The 25238-nt window shown below is 35.4% G+C and overlaps 1 protein-coding gene across 1 annotated transcript; it reads right to left on the bottom strand.

Moving 5' to 3' along the window:
- Nucleotides 1-14453: 14453 nt before the first annotated feature.
- On the bottom strand, nucleotides 14454-15840 carry TRAM1L1 (translocation associated membrane protein 1 like 1). Its single transcript, XM_047799121.1, has one exon. It carries the CDS (start codon nucleotides 15687-15689, stop codon nucleotides 14568-14570), a length of 1122 nt encoding a protein of 373 aa, XP_047655077.1. The 5' UTR covers nucleotides 15690-15840; the 3' UTR covers nucleotides 14454-14567.
- Nucleotides 15841-25238: the final 9398 nt, after the last annotated feature.

Here is a 25238-nt window from a genome sequence, read left to right as displayed (position 1 = left end):
ACCATTAAATATTTTATATAGCATAATAAAAAGAATAACTTAACTGGTAAGAATAACAAAAATAATACACCCTCTGAAAATAAGTAAAATATAAAATGCATAAGTTGGTTAAAAAACAGCGTAACTATATAAATGTGTCCTCACAATTTGTCCCATCTCATTGATTCTTCAATAAAGCCATTACACCATTCTAGGTAATGTGATAAACAAGACATTATAGACTTTACATTGTACCATGGAGAGAAGTGGTTATTAATAAAACAATTGTAGACCTATATTATTTAATTGTACAGTTGTATTATTTAATTATAATTATCATAAATAATTTGATGGAGAGGAAATCGGAATCAGATGTAAGAAGACTTCAGCATTCCGAGAATGACGTCAAATGACCCCCTTCATGGTGGATTATGCACTTATTTACTATGAGATATATTTCTTCTTCAGAGATTCCTTGTTTGTGTATCAATTGTAGATTTTTGCTTTGCAGTTATTCTGAAGTTTTGATATGAGTCTGTATGCACATGAGATTGTTTTAAGTTGTTGTTCTCTTAATTGCAAGTTCGTCTCCAGTGTCCTGCATTTGTACCCACCTCTTCTCATGATTTCTGATTTTGGTGGCATAATTGTGCATGGATGATTTCGTATCTTTACTGTATATATACCTTTACTGGTGAGTCTTGTCATTTGTGGAATTTTTTTTTCATGTTTCTGTCTTTTCTGCCTAGAGAAGTTCCTTCAGTATTTGTTGTAAGGCTGGTTTAGTGTTGCTGAATTCTCTCAACTTTTGCTTATCTGTGAAGGTTTTGATTTCTCCTTCAAATCCGAATGAGAGCCTTCCTGGGTAGAGTAATCTTGGTTGGAGGTTTTTTCCTTTCATCAAGTTAAGTATATCATGCCACTCCCTTCTGGCCTGCAGAGTTTCTGCTGAAAAATCTGCCAATAAACTTATTGGGGTTCCCTTGTATGTTACTTGTTTCTTTTCCCTAGCGGTTTTCAAGATTTTCTCTTTGTCTTTAATTTTGGTCAGTTTGATTAATGTGTGTCTTGGTGTATTCCTCCTTGGGTTTATTTTATATGGTACTTGCTGTGCTTCCTGGATTTGAGTGAGTGGTTCCTTTCCCATGTGAGGGAAGTTTTCGGCTATTATCCCTTGGAATATTTTTTCTGTCCCCTTCTCTCTCTCTTCTCCTTCTGACACCCCTACAATATGGATGTTGGTGCATTTAATGTTGTCCCAGAGTTCTCTGAGACTCTCTTGATTTGTTTTCAGTCTTTTCTCTTTTCTGTTCTGCATCCATAATTTCCACTAATCTGTCCTCCACCTCGCTTATTTGTTCTTCTGCCTCCTGCATTCTGCTGTTAGTTGCTTCTAGTGAATTTTTTTTATTTCAGTTATTGTGTTTTGCACCTCTTCTTGTTTAAGTTTTCTATCTTGTATCTCTTTGCTCAGTGTTTCCTGTAAGTTATCCTTCTTTGCCTCCAGTTTATTTCCAATGTCTTGCATCATCTTCAGCATCAACAGTCTAAAGTCTTTTTCCTGGATGCTGAGAATCTCCTCCTCGCTTAGCTGATTTTCTGGGTTTTTTTCTTTCTCCCTCATCTGAGTTATAGTTCTCTATCTTTTCATTTTTGTAGGTTTTTGGTGTGGTGACCTTTTTACAGATAATAGATTGTAGCCTCTCTTACTTCTGGTGTCTGCCCCCCTTGTGGCTGAAGTCTGTATGGGGGCTTGGTGTAGGTTTCCTGATGGGAGGGGCTGATGCCTGCCCACTGGTAGGTGGAGTTGATTCTAATCCCTCTGGTGGGTGTGGCTTAGTCTCTGGATGAGATTAGAGGTAGCTGTGTGCCTGAGGGGTCTTTAGGTAGCCTGTTTACTGAGGAGGAAGGCTGTGATCCCACCTGGATTGTTGTTTGCCCTGGGGCTTCTCCGCACTGACTGACAGGTGTGGCCAGATTTTCCTAAAATATCCACCTCCAGAGAAAGGCAGCTGCTGAATATTCCTGAGAGTTTTTCCCTTCAATGTCCCTCCCTCACAACAAGCCACATTCACCCCTGTTTTCCCAGGATGTCCTCCAAGAACTGCGGTCAGGTTTGACCCAGATTCCCATGGAGACTTTGCTTTGCCCTGGGACCCAGTGCACGTGAAAGTCTGTGTGTGCCTTTTAAGAATGGGGTCTCTGTTTCCCCCAGTCCTGTAGAGCTCCTGTGCACAAGCCCCACTGACCTTCAATGCCAGATGCTCCAGGGGCTCTTTCCTCCAGTGCTGGCTGGCCACACGTGAGAGTTTGATGTGGGGCTCAGAACTCTCACTCCTGTAGGTGAGTCTCTCTCTGTGAACCAGTTAGTTTTCAGTCTGTGGAGCTTCCCACCCAGGAGGTATAGGGTTGTTTATATCACAAAATCGCCCCTCCTACCTCTTGATGTGGCTTCCTCTTGTTCTTCTGGAGTAGGGTATCTTTTTTAACGTTTCCGATCCATTTGGGTGGGGATTGCTCAGCCTTTAGTTGTGAATTTTGTTGTTTTTAGGAGAGAAATTAAGCTCCAGTCCTTCTATTCCGCCATCTTAATCCTCTCTTGAAAAAAAATTATTATAGTTGATTTATAATGTTCTGTCAATTTCTATACAGCAGAGTGACCCAGTTATACATATATATATATATATATATTCTTTTTCTCATATTATCCTCCATCATGTCCCATCACAAGTGACTCTTGTCTCATAAATCTTTACTTGGAGATTAATTTCAGCAAAAACTAACATAATAGGATTTCTTTATTTGTTGTTTTCTTTCAATATTTTAAAACAACGTACTGGGGAAAAATAGAAATTAAATAATGAAGAAAATTTCAAGAATTTAAGGTTATTGTCATAATTATGAAGATTAATTCTTTACTGTAGAAACTAAAATATCTTGTAAATAAAAAATATACTTTTAATGTAAGCGTAGAGATAGTGAAACATTTCTTTCCTACAAATTTTCTAATTTGGTAAAAAGTATTTCTTTAGAGAAATTCATGGGAATAACTAAAACGGCAAGTTTTTTTTTTCATGTTTTATTGTTTGAAACTAGAACAATTGCCAAATTATTTGAGTTAACGTTGGAATTTTTTATATAAAACATTTCCCAAATATATGCCAACAAGCTTTCCTTTTAGAATAACGTACAAGGAAACACTTATCAATATTTTAAAAAAAGGCATGGTGGTGTCATTCTCCAAGGTTGCCTGTAAGTAGTGACAAGGCAAGTGTTTTTCTCCTTAACAACCTTGAAAATAGATGTGAATAAATAGCGTTTCACTGGGAAGCAAAATCAATCTCTGAGAACGTTACAAGGTATACCTTGCTGGCCAGTAGCGCTGCACATTAAAACATAGCAGAATAGTTGGAGGTCTTCCCAATTGTGCCTCTGACCCAGTGGAGAACGACTGGCACTTGACTATAGATTTCCCTGCCAGAGCCTATTCCTGTTGGACACTTTCCTTTGACCCAGTCATGGGTTCTTCTCTCCAAGGTTTAAAACTGGGATCAAGTATATTTCTTTAATAATGTCACATTCCAAAGAGTGAATCCAGAAGGGGACTGTGAAGGGCATGGCTACTCACATAAGGCCCATCACGCAGGAAGATAATAAGTGATGCAATAAAAAGATGTTCCCACCAGGGCACCATGGATTAATTAATTCAAGCAGCTGTCAGAGAATTACATACAAAATACAAAGTGGATATCTGTGGCTCCGTTTCTAATTTAAAAGCCTTCTCATGTTGTCAAATATTTTCACACAATCATATATGGAACTTTAGTTCTGCCTATATTTTAGAATTAAGCTTGCTTTTTGTATTTTTCAAAATGATTTTTCTGTGACCTATCACAGTGCATTGTCTCCATGACATATTTTGTCATGACACATTTGGGGCAGTTATTTTCTCCTGGTCACTTCAAGCACATCATTCACATAGGAATTCACAAGTGACTTAACTCCATCATGTGTAAATTTTTAGTTATCTACTCCTTTGAGGTTGCCTTCCTCTCTTGAGGGTCTAGTCTCACACAATTTCTCAACTTCCAGCTGTTCTTCCTCTGCCATTCCATGGTTTGTGCCATTTCCACCTCCACCTTCTCACCCAGTCCACTGCAAGCTGGGGAACTCTGGCTAGCTCACTGCCCCACCCCCGCCACAATGATGTTGGGGACTCACTGGACAGCAGTAATGCTGCAACTGACTTCATTATTCTGAACACTTAGTCAAGACTCTCCTGGAATCAGGATGTATATGTACCTAGGTCTCTCACTACGCCAACACTAGGGACCTTGTGAGGTCAATACACACTGCACTGCTGTATTTGTCTTCCCAAAGTCATCTGATACTCTGTTCTTCTGAGTAGCTTCTGGGTAGTGCACTGTGGCTGATTCTCAAGCTTAGGTGCCACTTGACTACAACCCACCACTGCGCATATTTCTGATCATTATATCCCCACTGTTTATCAGCAGGTCTGGAATATACTAAACACCCAATAAATCTTTAAGTAATGGAGCAACCAATTAATTTTGGTTACTGACACTTTTCTTCTGAGGATGGGCAAATGATTCTCCAGTCTTTATTGAGTCTCCTTTTATAGAAACAATGGAGTAGAACTTTAGGCCTAAAGAGGTTAGTAGGACAATCCTTTCATTTTGCAGAACTCTGTTGTCACTGATATCAAGTTCAAGTAACAGCAGGGCTGTTTTACCTGGAGAGACTGTTCCATGTGACACTCATGCACTGTTACTGGTTACAAAGAAAAAAGGTACACTAAAGACTTCCCTTGCTGACTTTTTTCTTGTCATTTTTTTGGGCTCCTTTCTCCCCCTCCATCTCCCCAGTCACATGATCTTATCATACTATGTAAATTTGAACCTCAACTATTCATAAAATTTGTGTTGTTTTATTTTATTCTAATACATATATATATAAGAATGAGACATAAATAATTTTCAAATGTGAGAAATCACATTCAAAATAGTTCATTTTTATTAACACACAGTAATATTAAAAATCCAGCCTTCAAAACACAGTGAAATGAGACATCCAAGTAGTGTTAATTCCAGTCTTTTGGATGTTTATTATGAATAAGCATTATTGACATGGATAATTAAGTTTATTAAAAATATCAAGAGGCTTTTTTCTTCTTGATGTGGATTTTCAATAAACCATTTCTTTTCCTCCTTTTTAAAAAAATGCCATTAGCTCTGTTTAGTCCTAGTGATGAAAACTGAATGGAAAGATAAAAGCTTCAATTCAAGAGAAAATCTCAAATCTTCTGTTTTCTCAGAATCTAATGAACACCTAGTGCCTTTGAAATCCATTACATTATTTGAATTTGTTGGAAATAAGGATGGAGAGAAAAAATTTAGGACAAAGAGGCCAAATAAAGAAAAAAATAAGATCTGTGTATTATAGCTAGAGATATATTACTTTCAACTATCATCTTCTGGTAACATTAATGCATGCAGCATTTGCTGAAATTCTGCTTCCTTGCATTTTCATGACTGTGGATTCAATTATTTCCCTGAAAGTTATAGATTTATTTACAGTTTTGACTCTGTTATATACATGTTAAAGATAACATTTTTCCATGTTTTAAATTTTATTGAAATATGGTTGATTTAAAATGTTGTGTTAATTTCATATGCACAAAGTGATTCAGTTTTTATATATATACTTTTTTTACATTATCTCCCATTATTGGTTATTAAAAGATATTGAGTATATTTCCCTATGTTATAAAGTAGTTCTTTGTTGATTTATATATTTTGTATATAGCAGTGTGTATATTTACTCCAAAACTCCCAATTTGTCCCTCCTCTCTCCTTCCCCTTTGGTAACCATATGCTTTTTTCTATGTCCATGAGTGAGTCTATTTCTGTTTTGTAAATAAGTTCATATGTATCATTCTTTAGATTCCAAATATAATTGATATCATGTGATGTCTTTCTCTGATGGCTTACTTCATTTAGTCTGATAATTTCTGGGTCCATCCATGTTGATGCAAATGGCATTATTTCATTCTTTTTTTGGCTGAGTAATATTCCTTTGTGTGTATGTACTATATCCACATGTGCTTAATCTATTTACCTGTTGATGGGCATATATTGCTTCCATGTCTTGGCTATTAATAAAAAGTGATACAATGAATATTAGGGTGCATATATCTTTTCAAATTATGGTTTTCTCTGGATATATGCCCAGGAATGAAATTGCAGGATCATGTGGTAGCTCTATTTTTATTTAAGGAACCTCCATACCATTCTCCAAAGTGGCTGTACCTATTTACATTCCCACCAACAGTGCAAGAGGGATTATTTTTCTTCACATCCTCTCTAGCAATTATTATTTGTAGACTTTTGATGATGGCCATTCTGACTGGTATGAGGTGATACTGCATTGTTGTCTTAATTTGCATTTTTCTAACAATTAGCCATGTTGAGCAGCTTTTCATGTGCCTTCTGGCCATGTGTATATTTTCTTTGGAGAAAGGTCTTTTTACATCATCTGGCCATTTTGTGAATAGGTTGTGTCGGATTTGTTTTGTTTTGCTTTTTTGATATTGAGCTGTGGAAGCTATTTGCATATTTTGGAGCTTAATCCCTTGAGTTGCCTACTTGGAAATATTTTCTCCAATTTTTTAGGTTTTCATTTTGTTTTGTTTGTGATTTCCTTTGTTGTGCAAAAGCCTTTAAGTTTGATTAGGTCCTATTTGTTCATTTTTGTTTTTATTTCCACAATCCTAGGAGAGGGATCAAAAAGATATTGGTGCCTTTTATGTCAATGAGTGTTATACCTTTGTTTTCCTCTAGGAGTTTTACAGTATCTGGTTTTACATTTAGGTCTTTAATCCCTTTTGGGTTTAACATTTTAAAATTTGCTATAGATATTTTAAAGATATAAAGAGCTAAACAAAAAAGTGTTGTAAATATATTTTATCTTTTAATGTAGATTTTAATTAGTAGTATGAATAGACACACAATATAAAGAGATTTGATTTCACTTATTTTCAGCAAATCTCTATGGTACATTTCTATTGTAACCTGGAAGGTGGTACATTATATAAAAATTCCAGCATCAATTCTGTGGGAAAGGCATTGTAATAGGGCCTAAGTTTATGGTTGCTAGGGTTAAACTCTTTTCGAATAAGAGTTTAAAGGTATCCGATGTCTGGTTGCTAGAATTTCACTGATTAAATGGCTTCACTGCCCAAATTACAAGATGGTCGAACCTGTAGAATCTTAGAATTGTATTTCAAAAAACACAACTTTAAAATCTTAAAATGTGACATGCTTGCTGTTACAAATAATGCTTCTGTGATGTATTATTAGAAAGAATTTAAGAGAACTCCTAAACATCTAAGGAACTCCTGGGATTTGAGAAGAATGAATGAAATGTTAATAGAAGAATTTAGTTAGTTGGATAAATAATGTTTTCACATATTTTTGCAGGACATTTAATTAGAATCTGATGTTCTTTTGCAATAATTGCCCTCTGCTGGATTTGACTTTTTTTTTTTTTTTTTTAAATGGCTGTGCCCACTGCCTATGGAAGTTTCTAGTCTGGGGATTGAATCCAAGCTGCAGCTGTGACCTTTGTGCCATTGAAGCAATGCTGGATCTTTAACCCACTGTAACAAGCTGGGGATTGATCCAGAGCCTTCACAGTGACCCAAGCTGCTGCAGTTGGATTCTTAACCCACTGTGCCACAGCAGGAACTCCAGACAAATTCTGGACAAATTAACTGACTGAGACAGACATCCATGCAGCCCTCACGAAATGATATGAATTATCTGTCAAGATGTTAGAGAGAAAAGCCGACTGCAAATGCTTAGTGCACTGTGTTTCCCATTAGAATAGATTTTATTTTTATTTTATGAGAGAAAAAATTGCTTGCCTTAAGTTAAAACAGCATATGGTAGGTAAAAGGATAAGGATCAAATGCCATTCTTTCAAATATTTTATACTATTACTTCTACTCAGATTTTAATTGTAGCAATGATAAATCTAAGTATAATTAAACATACTATAATGATATAGAATATAGATAAAGGTTAAGATATATATATATATAAACACATATTTATATTTTATATCTACAATCTCCCTATATGTATCTATCGTATGCAGATATTCCAAAGGTTGTCTAAAAATATGTGAACTGGAGACTTATTTAAAACTCTCTTTTCAAATAAGGAATCCACAATGTACATACATTTATTCAGTGGATTCATGTTATCTGGCCTTCCTCTTACAGTTGTTATCCTTGTCCTCTCTGTCATCTCGTCTTTTTCAGTCTGCAGACATAAAACTCTTCTATAATGTCTCTCATCCTAAAAGTAACAATAGCAAAGCCAATCCTTTCTGACACCACATCCCTCTTTGTTTATTGCATACAAGAATGTGTTCCATTTCTGTGTTCTACTTCAAAGAGACATTTGTTGAGAAAGTATTTGTAATATCATGTCGCATATTCTCACCTTCCTTTCTATCCTCACTCCAACCCAATATACGTTCATTCCCATAATTACACTGAAATTGATCTCGCCCCTGTCTCCAGTGACCTACATGTTGCCATGTCCAGGCTTTTTTTTACTGCTAATCTTAAGCAACTTGAACTTTCAATAGTATTGGATGCAACCGATACCTTAATTCTGCCAATACCCTTTTCTTTTGAGATATATAATACTGTTTACCCTTGTTTTTGCCCGCCTCACCAGCCATCAAAGTTTGGGTTCTGTGATGCACTGTAACTTTGACATTTTGGCTTTTCTATTCCAACAGCCATCAGTGAGTCTCCTTTGCTGGCTCTTATTCTGCAGCTTGATTTCCATCTGTTTGGATGCTACAAGACTAAGCAGTGCAACTTTTTCCCAAATCATTAAGCTTATTGATAGTCAGAAAACACATTTTTGTTGCATACTTCCTCTATACTAAAGATTCTGCTGGATACTAAAGTTACCTTAGTGATTTAAAGAGGCATGACTAGAGACCTCAAAGTGGTACAGGAGACGGGCAATAAATAATTAATACTTCAAACTGGAAGAGGGTGTAAAAAGGAGAGGAAGTCAATATTTGAACAGATAGAAAAGAAAAGCTCTACTAAGTTTGTTCACTTATTTAATAATAAAAGGTTGTTTCAATGGAGTTCAACAAATTCTGAATAGCTGCTTAACTATGAGACACTATGTTAATGAGAAAGCAAGGATGAAAATGTATATTACCTGGTACCATGGAATTTGTTGTCTTGTAATGATAACTACTGAAACATTTGTTGATACTCTTTGATTTTCCAAAATAAATAGTTAGTTCATTTACTTAGTCTTACATTGAATTTTGAATATAAGAACTTAATATTTATTCTTATTATAATTTACCTAGACCAATGATTCAAATGTTTCAAGTATAAGGACCTATATTCAGAATATATGTCAAGAGTTTATAAAATATCACTTGTATTTTTTGACATTTATGTAAAAAACAGTTGATAGTTACTATGAGTTTAGTTAGCTCATTAATAAGTAAGCATTTACTCATAATTCCAATGTAAAGTACATTTATTTGTAATGTGCATTAATTAATCAAAAATAATTCATACATTTGAGTTGGTTATACTTGATTTCTATTGCCTCCTACCCAGACATGAGGGAAAACTCAATGCCATATATTTGTATAGTACTTAAAAATATGTAGGTGAGGGAGGACTGAATAGGTGGAGCATAAGAGATTTTTAGACAAAGAAATTATTTTCTTTGATAATGGTCATTATATGTTTGTTGAAACTGACAGTATGTACGACACCAAGAGTAAAGCCTAGTATAAACTATGGACCTTCAGGTTACTATGATGTGTCAATGTAGTTTCATTGATCGTAACAAATGTACCACTGTGATGCAGCACGTTAATAGTGGGGAAAGCTACATGTATGTGTGTCAGGAGGTGGGGGTGGATATCAGAGGTTGTATGGGAACTCTGTGATTTTTTTCTAAGTTTTTCTTGGATCCTAAAACTGCTCTAAAACTACTCTGTTGAGAAATAAATAAGTAAATGTATAGGGGAAAATCTAAGTGTATGCATATGTGCATACCTATGTCTGCATAAACACACACGTGTTAAATGAGACTGTATACATATATAGAATATAAACGTACACTTAGAGACAACACAAGTCACATCCCTTACCAAGAGCAATAAACATACCCACACAAACTATTTATGACTGTATATGCATATTTTAACACTTATAGTAGCTTTTTGAAAAATATATATCAGTATCTTTTGCCAATTTAGTGACACACAATCCAGAGAATATTCATGGGTCTTCCAAAGTTCACACAGCTCTAAGGGCCACAACAAGGGCTAATCCTGACTTCTTTGGTTAGCCGTTATTTATAATCATTTGTTACCTTCCTCAGCTGAATTTATAACAATACAACTAGAAACATCTATTTAAAAACCAAAGTATTAAAGTTTACAAATTATATATTTTGGTAACTTTGCATTTGAGGAACAGCTTTTTAAAAAATAATTAGGCAATATATAGGCAGCAAGAGGAAAAATATCAGATATAATTTAGGATGTAAATGCTTTTCAGTATGTGATGGCTTAGGAGAAATCCCAAAGGAGCATGAGGAAATATTCTTTTTGTCAAATTTTCCTCAAGCCAGGAGTTTCTGTTTACTGACCTGATATGATTTGGCAAATGGTGCTGTAGGTATGGAGATCGAGAATTTTTTCACTTTTAATTTAGTGAATTCACAGATATTTTACCAGAATTATTGAGTAGCTAAATCACTTAACAGCAACTCTAATCACTTTTGCATCAGATAGGAGATGGACACATTATTGCTGTGAAGTTAACTTAACTCTGTTCATTTTTAAAGTCAAGCAAACCTTTAACTACATGCCACATCCCACTATCATTTTCTAAGTTTTGGAAGTATCCTTTGAAACGGTCACTTTATATATAAATGCATATTTGAAACTGTACAATGAAAAACAATAGCTAACACAATACAGTATCCGCAAATACAATGGAACAAAGCAGGTGGATCACCTCAGAGGCAGCTTTCCCAAGGTCTGACTTATTCTGCATTTATTGAATACTTCAAAGGGCCAGAGGTGGTACAGGCCTAAAAAGATTTGCTTACTGGGCTTTCGATGCCAACATTTAGACAGTCATATGACTGTATAATCAAGAGAAAATTTCTAATTTACTATCCAGAAATGTAGGATTTTTTTTTTTGAATGATGGATTTATGGTAAATTTTCTTCATAATTGAGAGGAATTGGCAGAGACTGCTTGCTTATTCAGTGTGGATGTTTCTCACAGGATGTAGATCTGATTGAAAGATAGCAGTAGAAAAAAAATCTTCTATTTACAGAAAAATTCAGGAAGTGGAAGCATTTGTGAATTTTCTGGTAATCTAATCTGTTATCGTCTCAATTACTTCCATTTACTATCCTTCTTTTAGCCAGGGAAATTACAATGGTGTGTGCTCCCAATTGGAATGCATTGTCTGTCATAAATCAAGTAGGCAAATTTTAGCGCGCTCCTCATGCCACAGTCTCAAGGATGCTTTCCCACCAAGAATTTCATCTCAGGGAATGCTCCAATATGTCATTTCTCATGTAATGCATCAGTAATAAGTCTTTTATTACTCTATATAAATTATTCCCATTTAGTCTGATTGAGAACTTAAAACTTTACTCATGTTTTTTCAAATTAAAAGGATATCAGAATAGTTTTATATCATCAAGAAAGCTTTAAAATATTAATATTGTAACTCCAACCTTCTTGAATTTATTCTGAGTTAATACAGTGTATTTCCTCTACTGATAGTTAAATAGTGATGAGAGAGATAAATGAAGAAATATCTACAGGTTGTTGTTTTCTCATTGAAATGAAATCAAGGACAATACCATCGATAGGAAAACAACTAGCTTGTTCTTACAAGATATGTAGGTTGACTAACACATTTCTACTATTTGTTAAGAAAAAATGAGACACACTTTAAAATGCTAGCAGAACAATTTTTGAAGAAAGCCCACTCTAAACCCATCCCAGAAAATCTATACCTGTAGACTTATTTAAAGAAGAAAGCTTAGAAACATTGAAGCCAATAAATCAGAGGAGAATCTTCAAATTCAAATATCAGACATATCTTTACCATTTCTGCAACATTTGGTGATTAACTGGTTATTTGACCTTCACAGAGTTAACCAATGACTGCTTTAATAATACCCTGAACAATGATTTACACAGAAATCAAATTATCACACAGATTTATTATAGCATGTGTTTTCAGAATGTAATTTTTAAAAAGGAGAGACCCAGCAATTTGTGCTGAATTTCATTTGTAGTATTGCTTTCATAATTTACATGGCATACATTAGTTTTCTGGAAACAGTTATTGAACTCTTATGAATAGTTGAGATGTACCCAGCATCCTTCTCCTTTTTTCCTTAACTGCCTTGCTCATTTCTGTGAATTCGTATAAGGGGCTTTACCTTTTTGCACACGTGCAGCATCTAATCTGATTTAACTAATCAGCCCAGTACACCCTTATATCATGTAAGTTCACTAAACTAAACCTAATTCTCAGTGTTCTGGGAATTTCTAGAAATCGGGGTTCCTCTTGTCCTCTCGACCACATATGCAGCACACAGAAGGAAACCTTTGACAGCTGTAGTCATTTGCTGTCAAGTGGACAGTCAACCTGAGAGGAGCAGAGCCCAGACAATCCCAGGGAAACTGACCTGGACCCTAACCATATTTAATGTCAATCCCAACTTAACTTTTAGCATTGTCAATCATGTGAGGAAATGCTTCTCCTACAATCATTTGAATCAAGTCCGCACTTACTGGCACATGAATTACACATATAATGGATAAGAAACCTGTTACCAGGAGGAGTGGGGTTACAAGTGATGGGGAGAATTCTTTAAATGTGAGAGAAGCGAGAAAGACCACCATCTTCTTATAAGAAGTTGAAAATCTTTATGTTATAATTTCACAGTGGTTGGTTAAAGTGGAGTCATTGTACTTTGACCTAGAAGATGTGCTACCAAAACTATAGTATTAGGCAATTGAGGGGGAAAAAAAAAAAAGTAGGATGATGGATTCTATAGACAAAACAGAAATAATCTTGCTTTGCTATAAACCTCTCAAAATAGAAAGAATAGAAAATAATTTTTACCAAGGGTGGCATTTCCATATTTGGTGTACAATATACCTACACTAAGTTTAATCTGCAGGAACCCCCATGATAGGAAAAGTTGAATTACTTACAACAAATAAAAGGGTAGCAAAAGCAGAGAGAGAGACACAGTTTGAGAAAATAGAGAGGAACAAGAAACACATGGCCTTATCCTAGCACATTTTAAAGCATTTTCTCCTGAAAAAAAAAAAAAAAAAGCATTCACACTAAGGAAATAAAATCAAACTGAAGGCTGAGAGAAGACAATAAGTACTCACTCACTATAGTTCATTGTTTCTATTGACTTCTGTGAAGATACAAGGTATATATACACATATGTATATATATGTATGTATCTCCAAAATATGTTTCCCAATGAAGGATGGAAGCAAAGCAATAATTATAACATTACTTTGAAAAGCCTTTCATAAGAATGTGATTTTCAAATTATTTAACATTAGTGCATTAACTGTTTTCCACCTGTAATTAGCTGACATTTTTCATAGATATAAATAAGTATTATTTTTTCAAAATGATTTACAGGTTAAACAATATTCTTCTAAATTGCTATGGATACCAAATTTATAACAAACCTCGTTAAGAATAATTTTTAATACACATATCAAAAAAAGCTATTTAAGTCTGATTTCCTTTTTACAGTATTTAATTTTCTGATTTCCAGTTTACAAGCGTTTAAAATGGACAAGCAGTGTTTTACTTCTTAGTAATAATTTTATACTAATTCAAGATATTTTGATTGATATAGGGCAACAGGTCTCCACATATGTTAACCATTAGTATCTTGGCTTTTTAATGGGATGTAACACTAACAACCACTAACTATAAAACAGATCATTATTTTGGTGGTTTTACAAATCTGTTCTCCAGTTGTAAATTCATTAAAAATTCTAAGATAGAGAATACCAAAAACTTAATGAAGTTAATTTCTACCTTTATAATATTTTTATTTTATCCTGAAAGAGAACATTAAAAATACGTCATTGCTATAACATACCATCTTGTTAATGTTATAAAAGATTGGTGGAGCAAGAACAGTGTCACTGACACATGGAAATCACTAAGAAAATATTCAAAGTTGAAAAAAAATATTGTGGCGATCCCTAAACCATTTTAAGGATGAGTAGCTTATTCTAAGCCATTTTTTCCATTCAAAATAATCATCCTTCCTTCAAATGTCTGTAAAAAAATACATTACACAGTACTATAGCAAAAATCAAAACCTGCACAAACTAGTTTCAAGAACAGAAAAGTCTTTAGCGAAGAAAGTTACAGGAAAGAGTAGACTTCTTTGGAGACATTAATCAATTAACTTGAAATTCATCATGAAGATTTTTCTTTCCTCTTATGGGGAGAGTCTACTCTATCTGAAGTTGCCACTCCATTTTCTGTTCCTTTTCTAGAAGACTTGCATTTAGTCCGTTGCTTCTTCTTCACACTTGGGGCCTGAAGAGGAATGTCTTCTTCCATCCACCACTGAAGCTGGGCATTAAATAAATTCCATGTTATGTATGCTTGGATGGTGCAACTGGATGACAAAACAGCAATTTTTGCTGCCAACACGTTCACGTTTTCAGTAGTGGCATCAGGATTCTGATTCTGTCCTTCAGCCAGGTGGAAACCAACTGTGATCAGAGAAACAATTAAAGTCGCAAGCCGACCCAAAATAAACACAATGGCCCACAGAGAAAACTCTTTCTGGTATTTTTCATCACCAAAGTTAAACAGGTCGCAAACATGAGAAAGGAATTCAACAAAATAATGCATCATCAAAAGGACAAGTCCTAGGTGATTCAAGTACAAGAGATAAGCCCCAGCAATGTGAAAAAGGTGGAGACCAACGTAGACAACTTGATGGGGGAGATCCTGTTGTCTGATTCTCTGGAAGTAGAGTTCAGGAAAGGCGTGAAACCAGTAAGCCAATTGTGAGATGTAGAAGAACTTCATTTGAAATGTCATCATGTTATGGGTATGAGCCCTCCATAACAGAGAGAGGTCTGCCAGGCAGTTTTCAGAGACTAGAATGAATGTGCCCCAAATAGACGAGACAAGAAAGAATACACTGAACTGACCCGATTCATTAAATTTGCTTTGTTTCGGTTTGGGGAGTTGCATTCGCCTGTTAATTCTATCCAACACATACTCCTGAATGGTGGCATGAATGATGATTGCCACCAGCATGTAGAAGAACACCGTGGCCAAATCTTTGATACCATAATAATAAAGCAACTTGGATCCTGTGGCTCGTTCTTCTGCTTCTGCTGCAGGGAAGGTAACGCCGTGCTGGAGAGTAATAAAAACGATAGACACTTCTGCTGTTCCCTCGAACATGAGTCCCAGCACGAAGAACATCCCCACACAGGCGACAAGGTCCGCATGATTCTGCAGAATGAATTCCTGGCTCAGGACTGGGGGGTTCTTGGTGCCCTTCTTACGAAACGTCATGGTGGCGCTTCCCAGATACTCACCGACGAGCGGCAGCTGCCTCCCCCTGGCTGCTCCTCACGGCGTCGCCGCCGCAGCTGCTGCCGCCACGGTGGCTGGAGCTTCACTCCCCATCCCCGCTCCAGTCCCGGGTCGCCGCGGCAGCCCAGGAAAAATCAAAGGACCGGGCCGAACAGCACTGAGCATGCGCGCCGGGGACCGGCAGAGGCAGGGAAGGAAATCGAGCGCCGCGCCCCTACCCAGCGCCAGGCCAGCGGCTGCGAGCGCGTTGATCTTCCACGTTGATCCACGCCTCTTGAAATCCCTGGCCACAGTGGAGATGCTCCTGAATGATGTGCCCATGACATCTTCGTTAGTAATCAAGAAGAAGCAGGACAGCACTCTGCTGGTTCTTCATCAGCATAAGTATAAAACCCAACATCATGATAATAATGGGAACAAACTCAGCGCTTCCTATTTACCAGGTGCTCTTCTGAGCGCTTTACTTTTATCAATGCAACCTTTCTAGAAAGCCCCAAATCAGGTAAACACGATTGTAATCCTTTAAAAATATATATTTTTATTTTTACAGATGAGAAACTGAGGTACCAAGGTTAAGTGGGATGCCCAAGATTGCAGTTGATAGCTCTTGTAGATAAGATTTGAATCCAGTATGGATCCAGAGCATGTGCTCTTGACCATTGCACTCTATTACCTGTCACTGTAAATCAGTCACACCTGGAACTATTTTACTAGCGCAACAACAGAACATAGTAAAAACAAAAACACAAAACAGAAACCCAAAACCCTATTAGCAATAATAATAGTTGAGAGAGTGAATGATATTGTCTATCAATTGTATTTATTGCATTTTAAAAGATAGAGAGTAGATTTTGAGGGGAAAACCATCAGTTCATAGAAAAGTCTTTTAGCTGCAAAGCCCACAGCTGAATTTCCTCTGTCAGACAAAAACTCATGTTTTATAATTATGGTTTCTGCATATGATTTTGCTAAAATTCACATGAAAAAGCAGTTTTTTTTTTTGTTTTTTTTTTTTTGGTAAATGTTCATATCTTCCTCAATGCAAAGTTGGTGCTGGCCTTCAAATTCCTCTTTGAAGGCAGAGCGATTTTCTTCTGTGTTACATGAGATCACAGTCATGACTGGTAGAGTTCAGGCTTGAAGTTTGGAATATACATTTCAGAAGAGTAAGTGTTGCATGATTTAAAGAATAAAGCCCATAATTAAGAATGCCTAATTCCCTTCATCATTGTTTCTCTGTGTATTAGACATAAGATGTAGTCCAACCTGTATTATTACTTTTAAGATAGTGAACAAAATATTCTGATCAATAGTGTGTCTGCATTTCCTAGAAGAGCCAAACAATTGTGTATGAAATTTGTTGTGGAAAATCTTACTAAGTACCTACATACTATTTTAGAGTAAGAATTCTCTATTACTTGAATGGTTCCTTATTGGATAGTCTGTTTTTTTAAAGGACCAGCTGCACAGTATTTTATTTGGTTTTCTTAGCTGTTACTCAGTTCTTGGTTCTGACAATTCAATTTTTAGTGCTTTTTGAGGTCAGCTAAATCAGTGAGGGATTACAAATAGAGATGCCAAAATGAGGGCATCAAGAAATGAGAAAAAAATCAAACTTGAAGGCAGTTGAGAGCAAGGAAATAGTCAAAGGGAAGATCAGCTCTCAGTGGGAACTATAGAGTTTATTTAGGAAAATACAGATTTACATTTTTGCAAATAATCATAAATATAGAATTCATCAGTTTTCTTATAGGCATAGACAATATAACTGTAATCATTTTGTGACATACTAACTAAATACAAAAATAGTTGTGCATTTCCTGAGCTGAAATTTCTGTTTATATATCTTTTTGACATTCTTTTTGAAAGGACTTCCAATGCTACCTATGCAAATATGATATATTTTGCCTCAAAAAAAGGAATATATCAAAGTGAACAGAATATTTATGCACAGATGTGAAATGTTATTACTAAAAGGAAAAAAAGGTCATTTTCATTAGCTTAAAATTATTTCTTAAAGGAAAAACAAAAATGCTTGTTCCCCCTTCACACTAATTTTTCAACTAGAGAAATTTCTTTGGCCATCAAATTGAACTCTGTTAGTCTAAATTATTATTTAAAATTTTGTATTAAATATGTTAGTATTTGAATTTTAGCTTCATATTTCATATTAACATCATCCTAAAAATATAAAAATGTCAAATTTCTGTAATGAGTGGAATCTATGAGGGTATTTCAGTAATATTATATAACATGCTGTTTGCTTTCAGCAGTTTTATTGGCATTATTTGACAAAGAATAAAATGTTTATAACAGTATCTTAATATATGGATACTATCATGATTATTTTATCATTTACTTACTATATGGAGGGGGTATTCCTTCTTGATACACAGCCTGTGGTACAGATAAGTGTTAAATTCAAATGGAGATTTCTGCTTCTGGCCATGAGGTAGCAACTATAATTGAACTTCTGTTCCCACTGTAAATAACTGAAAAGCTAGACAAATTATATGAAATCACTTTTTTTTTCCCCCAGATATTGGAGAACAAGAAAGGAGGGAGACAAGTGAGGGGAGCCCCACAGTTTGCCCTGGTTTTCTGCCTGGATGCATTTTCTAGTCCACTTGGAGATACTGCTGGGTTGAGGAGAGATAGGAGTCAGGAAAAGCTGAGGCCACTGATGTTTGCTCGGCACAGTACCTTTGCAGAGAAAGTTAGGTGATTAGTATGCTTTACAAATTTGCATAAATGTTCCCTAGAGTCTGCTACTAATATTAAAGTCTTGCATGCATAAGGTTAGAATACGAGGCCAAGCAAAGAGAAATAGAAGAAATGCAAATTAAAAATTTCCAAGAATTCAAACATGACTAGGATACTTTGAAGTTTGGAAAAGTCATAAAGTAGAATCCCCTTGTAACATTTAAGACTCTATGCTCATCAGAGATCCAAGAAACGTCACATTCAATAGTAAGGCTAAATTGGCCCTTGGGAAAAAGCTAATTCTTGCTTACCTACACAGTTTTCAAGTAGGCTGCAAAGGATCAAGGTGCTCTGCAAGGAACTATCTGCCAGAAAAATCTACAGCTCAACAATGGGAAACTCGCTTTGTCTAGAGCATTTAATAAAATTTATGAAACAAACACCAGGTTCAGCTAGGTCTGTCCATCAGAATTCCTACAATGCAGCCTCTCTGCATGGTGTTGCCATTGTCACAGAGCAGTGATTACAGGCTCTAAGACTGAGTTTTCTAGTGAAAGAAGGCAAAACTTTGTGGCCATTAATGACCGAGTATTGGAAGCTACATCATGTAATTTTCATTGTCAAAGCAGCACGAGCCATTTAACTTCAAGATGGGGTTGGGGGAGGGTGGGTAACACAGACATCATCTCTAATAAGAAGTATACCTTAAAATTTATGGCTTTGGGAGACTGAACTAAGAAAATATTTATAATGTTGATGTCAGAGAATGTTTTGCCTATGTTCTCTTCCAGGAGTTTGATGATGTCTTGTCTTACATTTAAGTCTTTAAGCCATTTTGAGTTTATTTTTGTGCATGGTGAGAGGGTGTGTTCTAGTTTCATTGATTTGCATGCAGCTGTCCAGGTTTCCCAGTAATACTTGCTGAAAAGATTGTCAAAGCAACAGAAATAAAAGCAAAAATAAACCAATGCGATCTAATCAAACTGACAAGCTTTTGCACAGTAAAGGAAACAAAAAAGAAAACAAAAAGACAACTTACAGAATGGGAGAAACTAGTTTCAAATGATGTAATTTATAAGGGCTTAATCTCGAAAATATACAAACAATTTATATAACTCAACAGCAAAAAAGCCAAGAACCCATTTGAAAAATGGGCAAAAACCTGAATAGACATTTCTCCAAGGAAGATATACAGATGGCCAACAAGCACATGAAAAAAATGCTCAACATCCCTGACTAGAGTAATGCAAATCACACCATTCAGAATGGCCATCATTAATAAGTCCACCAATAACAAATGCTGGGCGGGGGGGGCTGGAGAAAAGGGAACTCTCCTGCACCGTTGGTGGGAATGTAAGTTGGCACAACCACTATGGAGAACAGTATGGAAGTACCTTAGAAAACTATACCTAGAACTACCATGTGACCCAGCAACCCTACTCTTGGGCATATATCTGGACAAAACTTTCCGTGAAGAAGACACATGCATCTGCATGTTCATTGCAGCTCTATTCACAATAGCCAAGACATGGAAACAACCCAAATGTCCATTAACAGATGATTAGATTAGGAAGATGTGGTATATATACACAATGGAATACTACTCAGCCATATAAAACAACAAAATAATGCCATTTGCAGCAACTTGGATGGAACTAGAGATGATCATATTGAGTGAAGTAAGTCAGAAAGAGGAAGACAAATACCATATGATATCACTATCTGGAATCTAATATATGGCACAAATGAAACTTTCACAGAAAAGAAAATCATGGACTTGGAGAATAGATTTGTGGTTGCTGGGGGGGAGGGAATGGGATGGATTGGCAGCTTGGGGTTAATAGATGCAGACTATTGCCTTTGGAATGGATTAGCAATGAGATCCTGCTGTGTAGCACTGGGAACTATATCTAGTCACTTATGATGGAGCATGATAACGTGAGAAAAAAGAATGTATACATGTATGTGTAGCTGGATCACCACGCTGTATAGTAGAAATTGACAGAACACTGTAAACCAGCTATAATGGAAAAAAATAAAAATCATTATATAAAAAATTAAAAAATAATTAAGAAATCACTAGAGTGGTCCCCCAAAATATTGTGGCTTAATTTTTAAATAGCCATATTCTTTCTTTTGACAACAAACTTCTTTCTCTCACATGAAAAATGCACTGTTTCCTTGCCATGCAAACAAAGGTCTCTTGCTAGTATAGCAACAAGATCAAATTTATTGCATAAGAACTTGAAAGCTAAATTAGATCCAGGCACAGAAGGGATCCTCATGTCCTTTCCCTTGTTACATTTACTCTTCATTTGAATACTTGTAAAGGCAAGAGACAAGGTATCTGGCTCCCACACACCCAAAGCTTAGGAAAAATGCAATAAACACTTTCATACAACACCTGGGCAAATGGGGAGTTCCGGTTGTGGTTCAGGAAAGGAACCTGGCTAGTATCCATGAGATTGCGGGTTTGATCCCTGCTCAGTGGACTAAGCATCCAGCATTGCGGTGAGCTGCAGAGTATATCTCAGATGCGGCTTGGATCTGGCATGGCTGTGGCCAGCAGCTGCAGCTCTGATTTGACCCCTACCTTGGGAACTTCCATACGCCACAGATGAAAGCCCCCTGAACAAACAAACAAACAAACAAACAACAACAAAACACCTGGGCAAATGTGATGCACACAGCAGTCAATGGTCAGTATATGACTGTGAGCTCCATCCGTGGAAAATCCTTCAATCTTTGATTTAAGCCCAATTTCCCTCCCTGGGAAGGAATGTTTCAAGTTTTTTTTTTTTTTGTATTTATTGATTTGTATGTTTTAAAAGATCAAAAGCCCTGGAAGCCAAATAATATTTATGTGTTAATGTAAATCTTTGTAAAGTAACAGTGGATTATACTACGAATTATAATATACCCATTATACTGGAACTGCAAGGAATTAACATTCCATCAATGAATTTACAGTGGGACCAAGAGAAGAATGGAAGGATCAGCATCTGAGTAACCTAGGCAGAGGATTGTCACATTCTGAGCAAATTATCTTTTACAATGCTGTATTGATTTAGTCATGAGAAACATTTGACTAAACAATTAGTACAAAGCCCTATTATAATATAGATATTATATATATTTTAGGTATGTATAACACACACATATATATACCTAATATGTAATTTATTTATATATATATATATATATGTTAAATAAATACAAATTAGCTATTTCCATTATCTGTACCAGGTAACTATTGATGTCAGTATTTTATAATTTAACATTATTTTTTAAATGACTAGCTGAGCCAAAAAACCCGTTTAAGTGACTTATGTGCTTTTCCTATACATAATTTCCCAAAAGAGATAAATGGACATTTATTCTGACTTTGTTAAATTAGCAAAGTACACTAGGAATTTTATAATATAGACATTGCCTCATTTTTCAATATTATTATATTAATGAAAAATAATTATATTTGTATACCTCTGCCATATCTACCTTTTAATAATTTAAATTTGGATAATTCAGCTAATTGAATGTTCAAATGCTAGAACTCATCAGCATTTGAAAAAGCAAGATATGTTGGAAGAGAACTACTTCAAAAGATCAAATGCAAGTCACTTTAAATCAATGTTTATAATTAGCAGCCATAATTGACTGAGATCACCAAAGACTTAGCTCCATTAAACAAGACATAATATAATTTAGCTTGTGCATGAAATTACAATGTCTCTTGAGGTTTCACTGATTCAAACTGTCTTGAATAATTGAATTAAATAGTTTTCTTATATTTTAGTCATTTTTATAACATAAGTCATATTAAAATACATGCTTTCAAAAATACAGCAAGCATTATGGTTGAAAATTTAATTGAATAAGGGAAAAAAACTCAATAAAGCTTTAACAAATCCTATAGTACCTGTTTGCAAATGTATAAGCAAAAAAATAATATGAAGCATTGTCTCAGGATAAATTCTTGGAATAGGTTAATAGAGGCAGTGTCTCATTGACTACAAGAATTGATAATTAAAATTAATATTCAGTCATTTATTTTGTCTAGTGCCCTCTTTATTGAACAAAATAAACCTAGTACCCACCATCATGAAGCTTGTATAACACTTAGGGAAAATTAGAAGACACTAATATTGGAGTTCCCAACATGGCTCAGCAGAAACAAATCTGACTAGCATCCATGAGGATGCAGGTTTGATCCCTGGCCTTGCTCAGTGGGTTACGGATCTGGCATTGCTATGAGCTGTGGTGTAGGTCACAGACACGGCTTAGATCCTGTGTTGCTGTGGCTGTGATGTAGGCCAGCAGTTACAGCTCAGATTCAACCTCTAGCCTGGGAATCTCTATGTGCCACAGGTGTGACCCTAAAAAAAAAAAAAAGACACTTATACTAAATAGATATATATATTGGTGTCTTCTAAATACATACATATATATATATATATATATATATGATTTTATATATATATATAATTTATAAATAGCTAATGAAATAATGCTAGGAAGACAAAGAGGATCAGAGGATGAAGCATAAATATGGATGGAGATTTCAAACGGGGTGGGCAGGGGGCAGGGCCTACCTCTCTAAATAGATGATATTTGAATAGAGATTTGCATGAAGTTAGGAAAATACACACAAATCTCCAGAGAAGAACTTCCTAGGACACAGCAAGTCCAAATGCTATGAGACAGTAGCAAGAATGTTTTTTCTGTGAACACAGAGGCCAGGGTGACAGAACAGAATAAGGTAGAAGGATAATTGTGAGAAAAGAGGTAGGGGCATATCATTAAGGGCTTTATAGGCAAAATAAGGACTTTGAAATCTTGTATAAGATGATGGGAAGACCCTTTGAGCATCGTTTTAAGTGAGTCACTAGCTTCTGCATGAAATACTATTTGTGGAAAAAGGACAACAATGTCACAGCAACATGTAAATATTACAATTGAACTACTATATTTCATGACTTTTTTTGTTCCTTCATTTTTTTTTAAATAATTAAATTGGATTACTATGTGACATAACCAAACTGATGAGGAATATTCTTCGAATCCTAGTGTTTTGCCAACATTTATTTATTCATTTTGGTGTTCTAATGTATATGACATAGAATGACAACTTTATATGATTTTTCTACATATGAAAAACAATGCTGCTGTGATGATGGTATTTGGTCTCTGGTAGGAATGTTCAACAGAGCTGTAGACATTTCCTTGATTTCTTCAACAGAACTACTTCCTTTTTTAATAGAATCATTTCCTCTTTAATGATTTCTACTTGGTTTCTAAAATTTCTTAACTCTCTAGGGGTCTGCATATAATATTATACTTAAAAGTTAAAATCACATGAAAAATAAATACATGATCATTTTAGCATTATTATATTTTAACAATAATATAGATGGGTGATATAAAAGTATCTTAACTGTTTTATCAACTTTCTGATCAGAGTTAATTAAACTTCAATAAATTTCACAAAAAGTTATTTTAATACTTGTTGGAAATGCCATTATTTTCTATTTCTGCAGAGAAAGAAGGATTCTTATAGCTATTTTAAACATTAACAGATTCTCCTTCAGGATTTTAGGATGCAAACCTGAGGATCACAAACATAAGATGGTTAAGCCTCTCTTATCAGGAAGCTATTTTGACTTCTCCAACTTTTGACTCTGGTCTGGCCTTGCAACTTGTTTTGGTGAGTAGAATGCAATAAAAGGGTGCTGTACAAATTCTGATCCTGGATGATAAGAGGATTTGTATGCTTTTTCTTCCTTCGATATTCTGTACCTCCATGTGAACAAGCCTGAGCCAGAGAGCTCCCACTCAATATGACCACTGAGCACAAATGCATGAGTGAGCCTCATATGAGAGAGGTCATTATTTCGCTGTTTTAACACCTTTGAATATGTATCTTGGTAGACATGGGAATACAGTTTTCTAATGTACATATCTAGGAGTGTAATTGGAAGTGTCAAGATAACATATATGTTCAACTTTATTAGATAATGTCATTATAAGATAATGCTAAACTGCTTTCTAAAGTGGTTGAATAAAGGTCAGTTACTTTGTCTACATTTCCACCAATAATAGGTAAGGTCACATATTTTAAAATCTAGCCATTCTTTGAGGTTGTCTAGTGATATCTCATCATCATTATTACCTTGTGATTTTGTAACAGAGAAGAACAAAACCTGACTTTATGTTGGATCTATTCCTTTACCACTAACCCCTGTGCTCTATTTTCTGTGCTTAGTCATGTTGACTCTGGGCCTGTGTAAAAGAATGTTTTCTATAGCCTGAAATATACAGGTTCTGACCTATAAAGGTATTAATACCTTTCCATTCATATAAAGATAAAAAGTTGCAGATCAGAGAATTATATTTGCCTTGTTGGAGGTTTATAGGAACATTGTGACCAAATCTTGTGGACATCTGTAAAAAAAGCATTTCTGCACCAAGAAGTTTGCAACAACCAGCCACACTGCCTCCCCTTTTAATATAAAGGAAGCCTGAATTTTAACTCAGGTAAGACGGTTCTTTGGGACACTAGACCACCATCCTCTTGGTCTGCTGACTTTATTAATAAAGCAGCTATTCCTTATCCCAGAAACTTGTCTCTTGATTTATTGGCCTGTGGTGTGGCGATCTGTACAGGCTTGGACTCCATAACAATTTCACATAAGAATTGATTAAATGCATTAAAATATTATGTTTAGAAACACCAGCATTGTGTTATTATATCTCACAACTTTTAATATTTACCTCATTTAGTGACCTTTTCATATCTTTTCTTTTATTGAGATCATATAAAGATTA

The sequence above is a fragment of the Phacochoerus africanus genome, chromosome 10 (genome assembly GCF_016906955.1).
Source record: "Phacochoerus africanus isolate WHEZ1 chromosome 10, ROS_Pafr_v1, whole genome shotgun sequence".
Lineage (NCBI taxonomy): Eukaryota > Metazoa > Chordata > Mammalia > Artiodactyla > Suidae > Phacochoerus > Phacochoerus africanus.
The sequence above is the reverse complement of the archived record's forward strand: the minus strand, read 5'-3'. Positions and strand labels throughout refer to the sequence as shown.

What these genes read in the sequence shown, in the direction of transcription:
- TRAM1L1 (XM_047799121.1), bottom strand. Translation starts at nt 15,689, where the DNA reads ATGACGTTTCGTAAGAAGGGCACCAAGAACCCCCCAGTCCTGAGCCAG.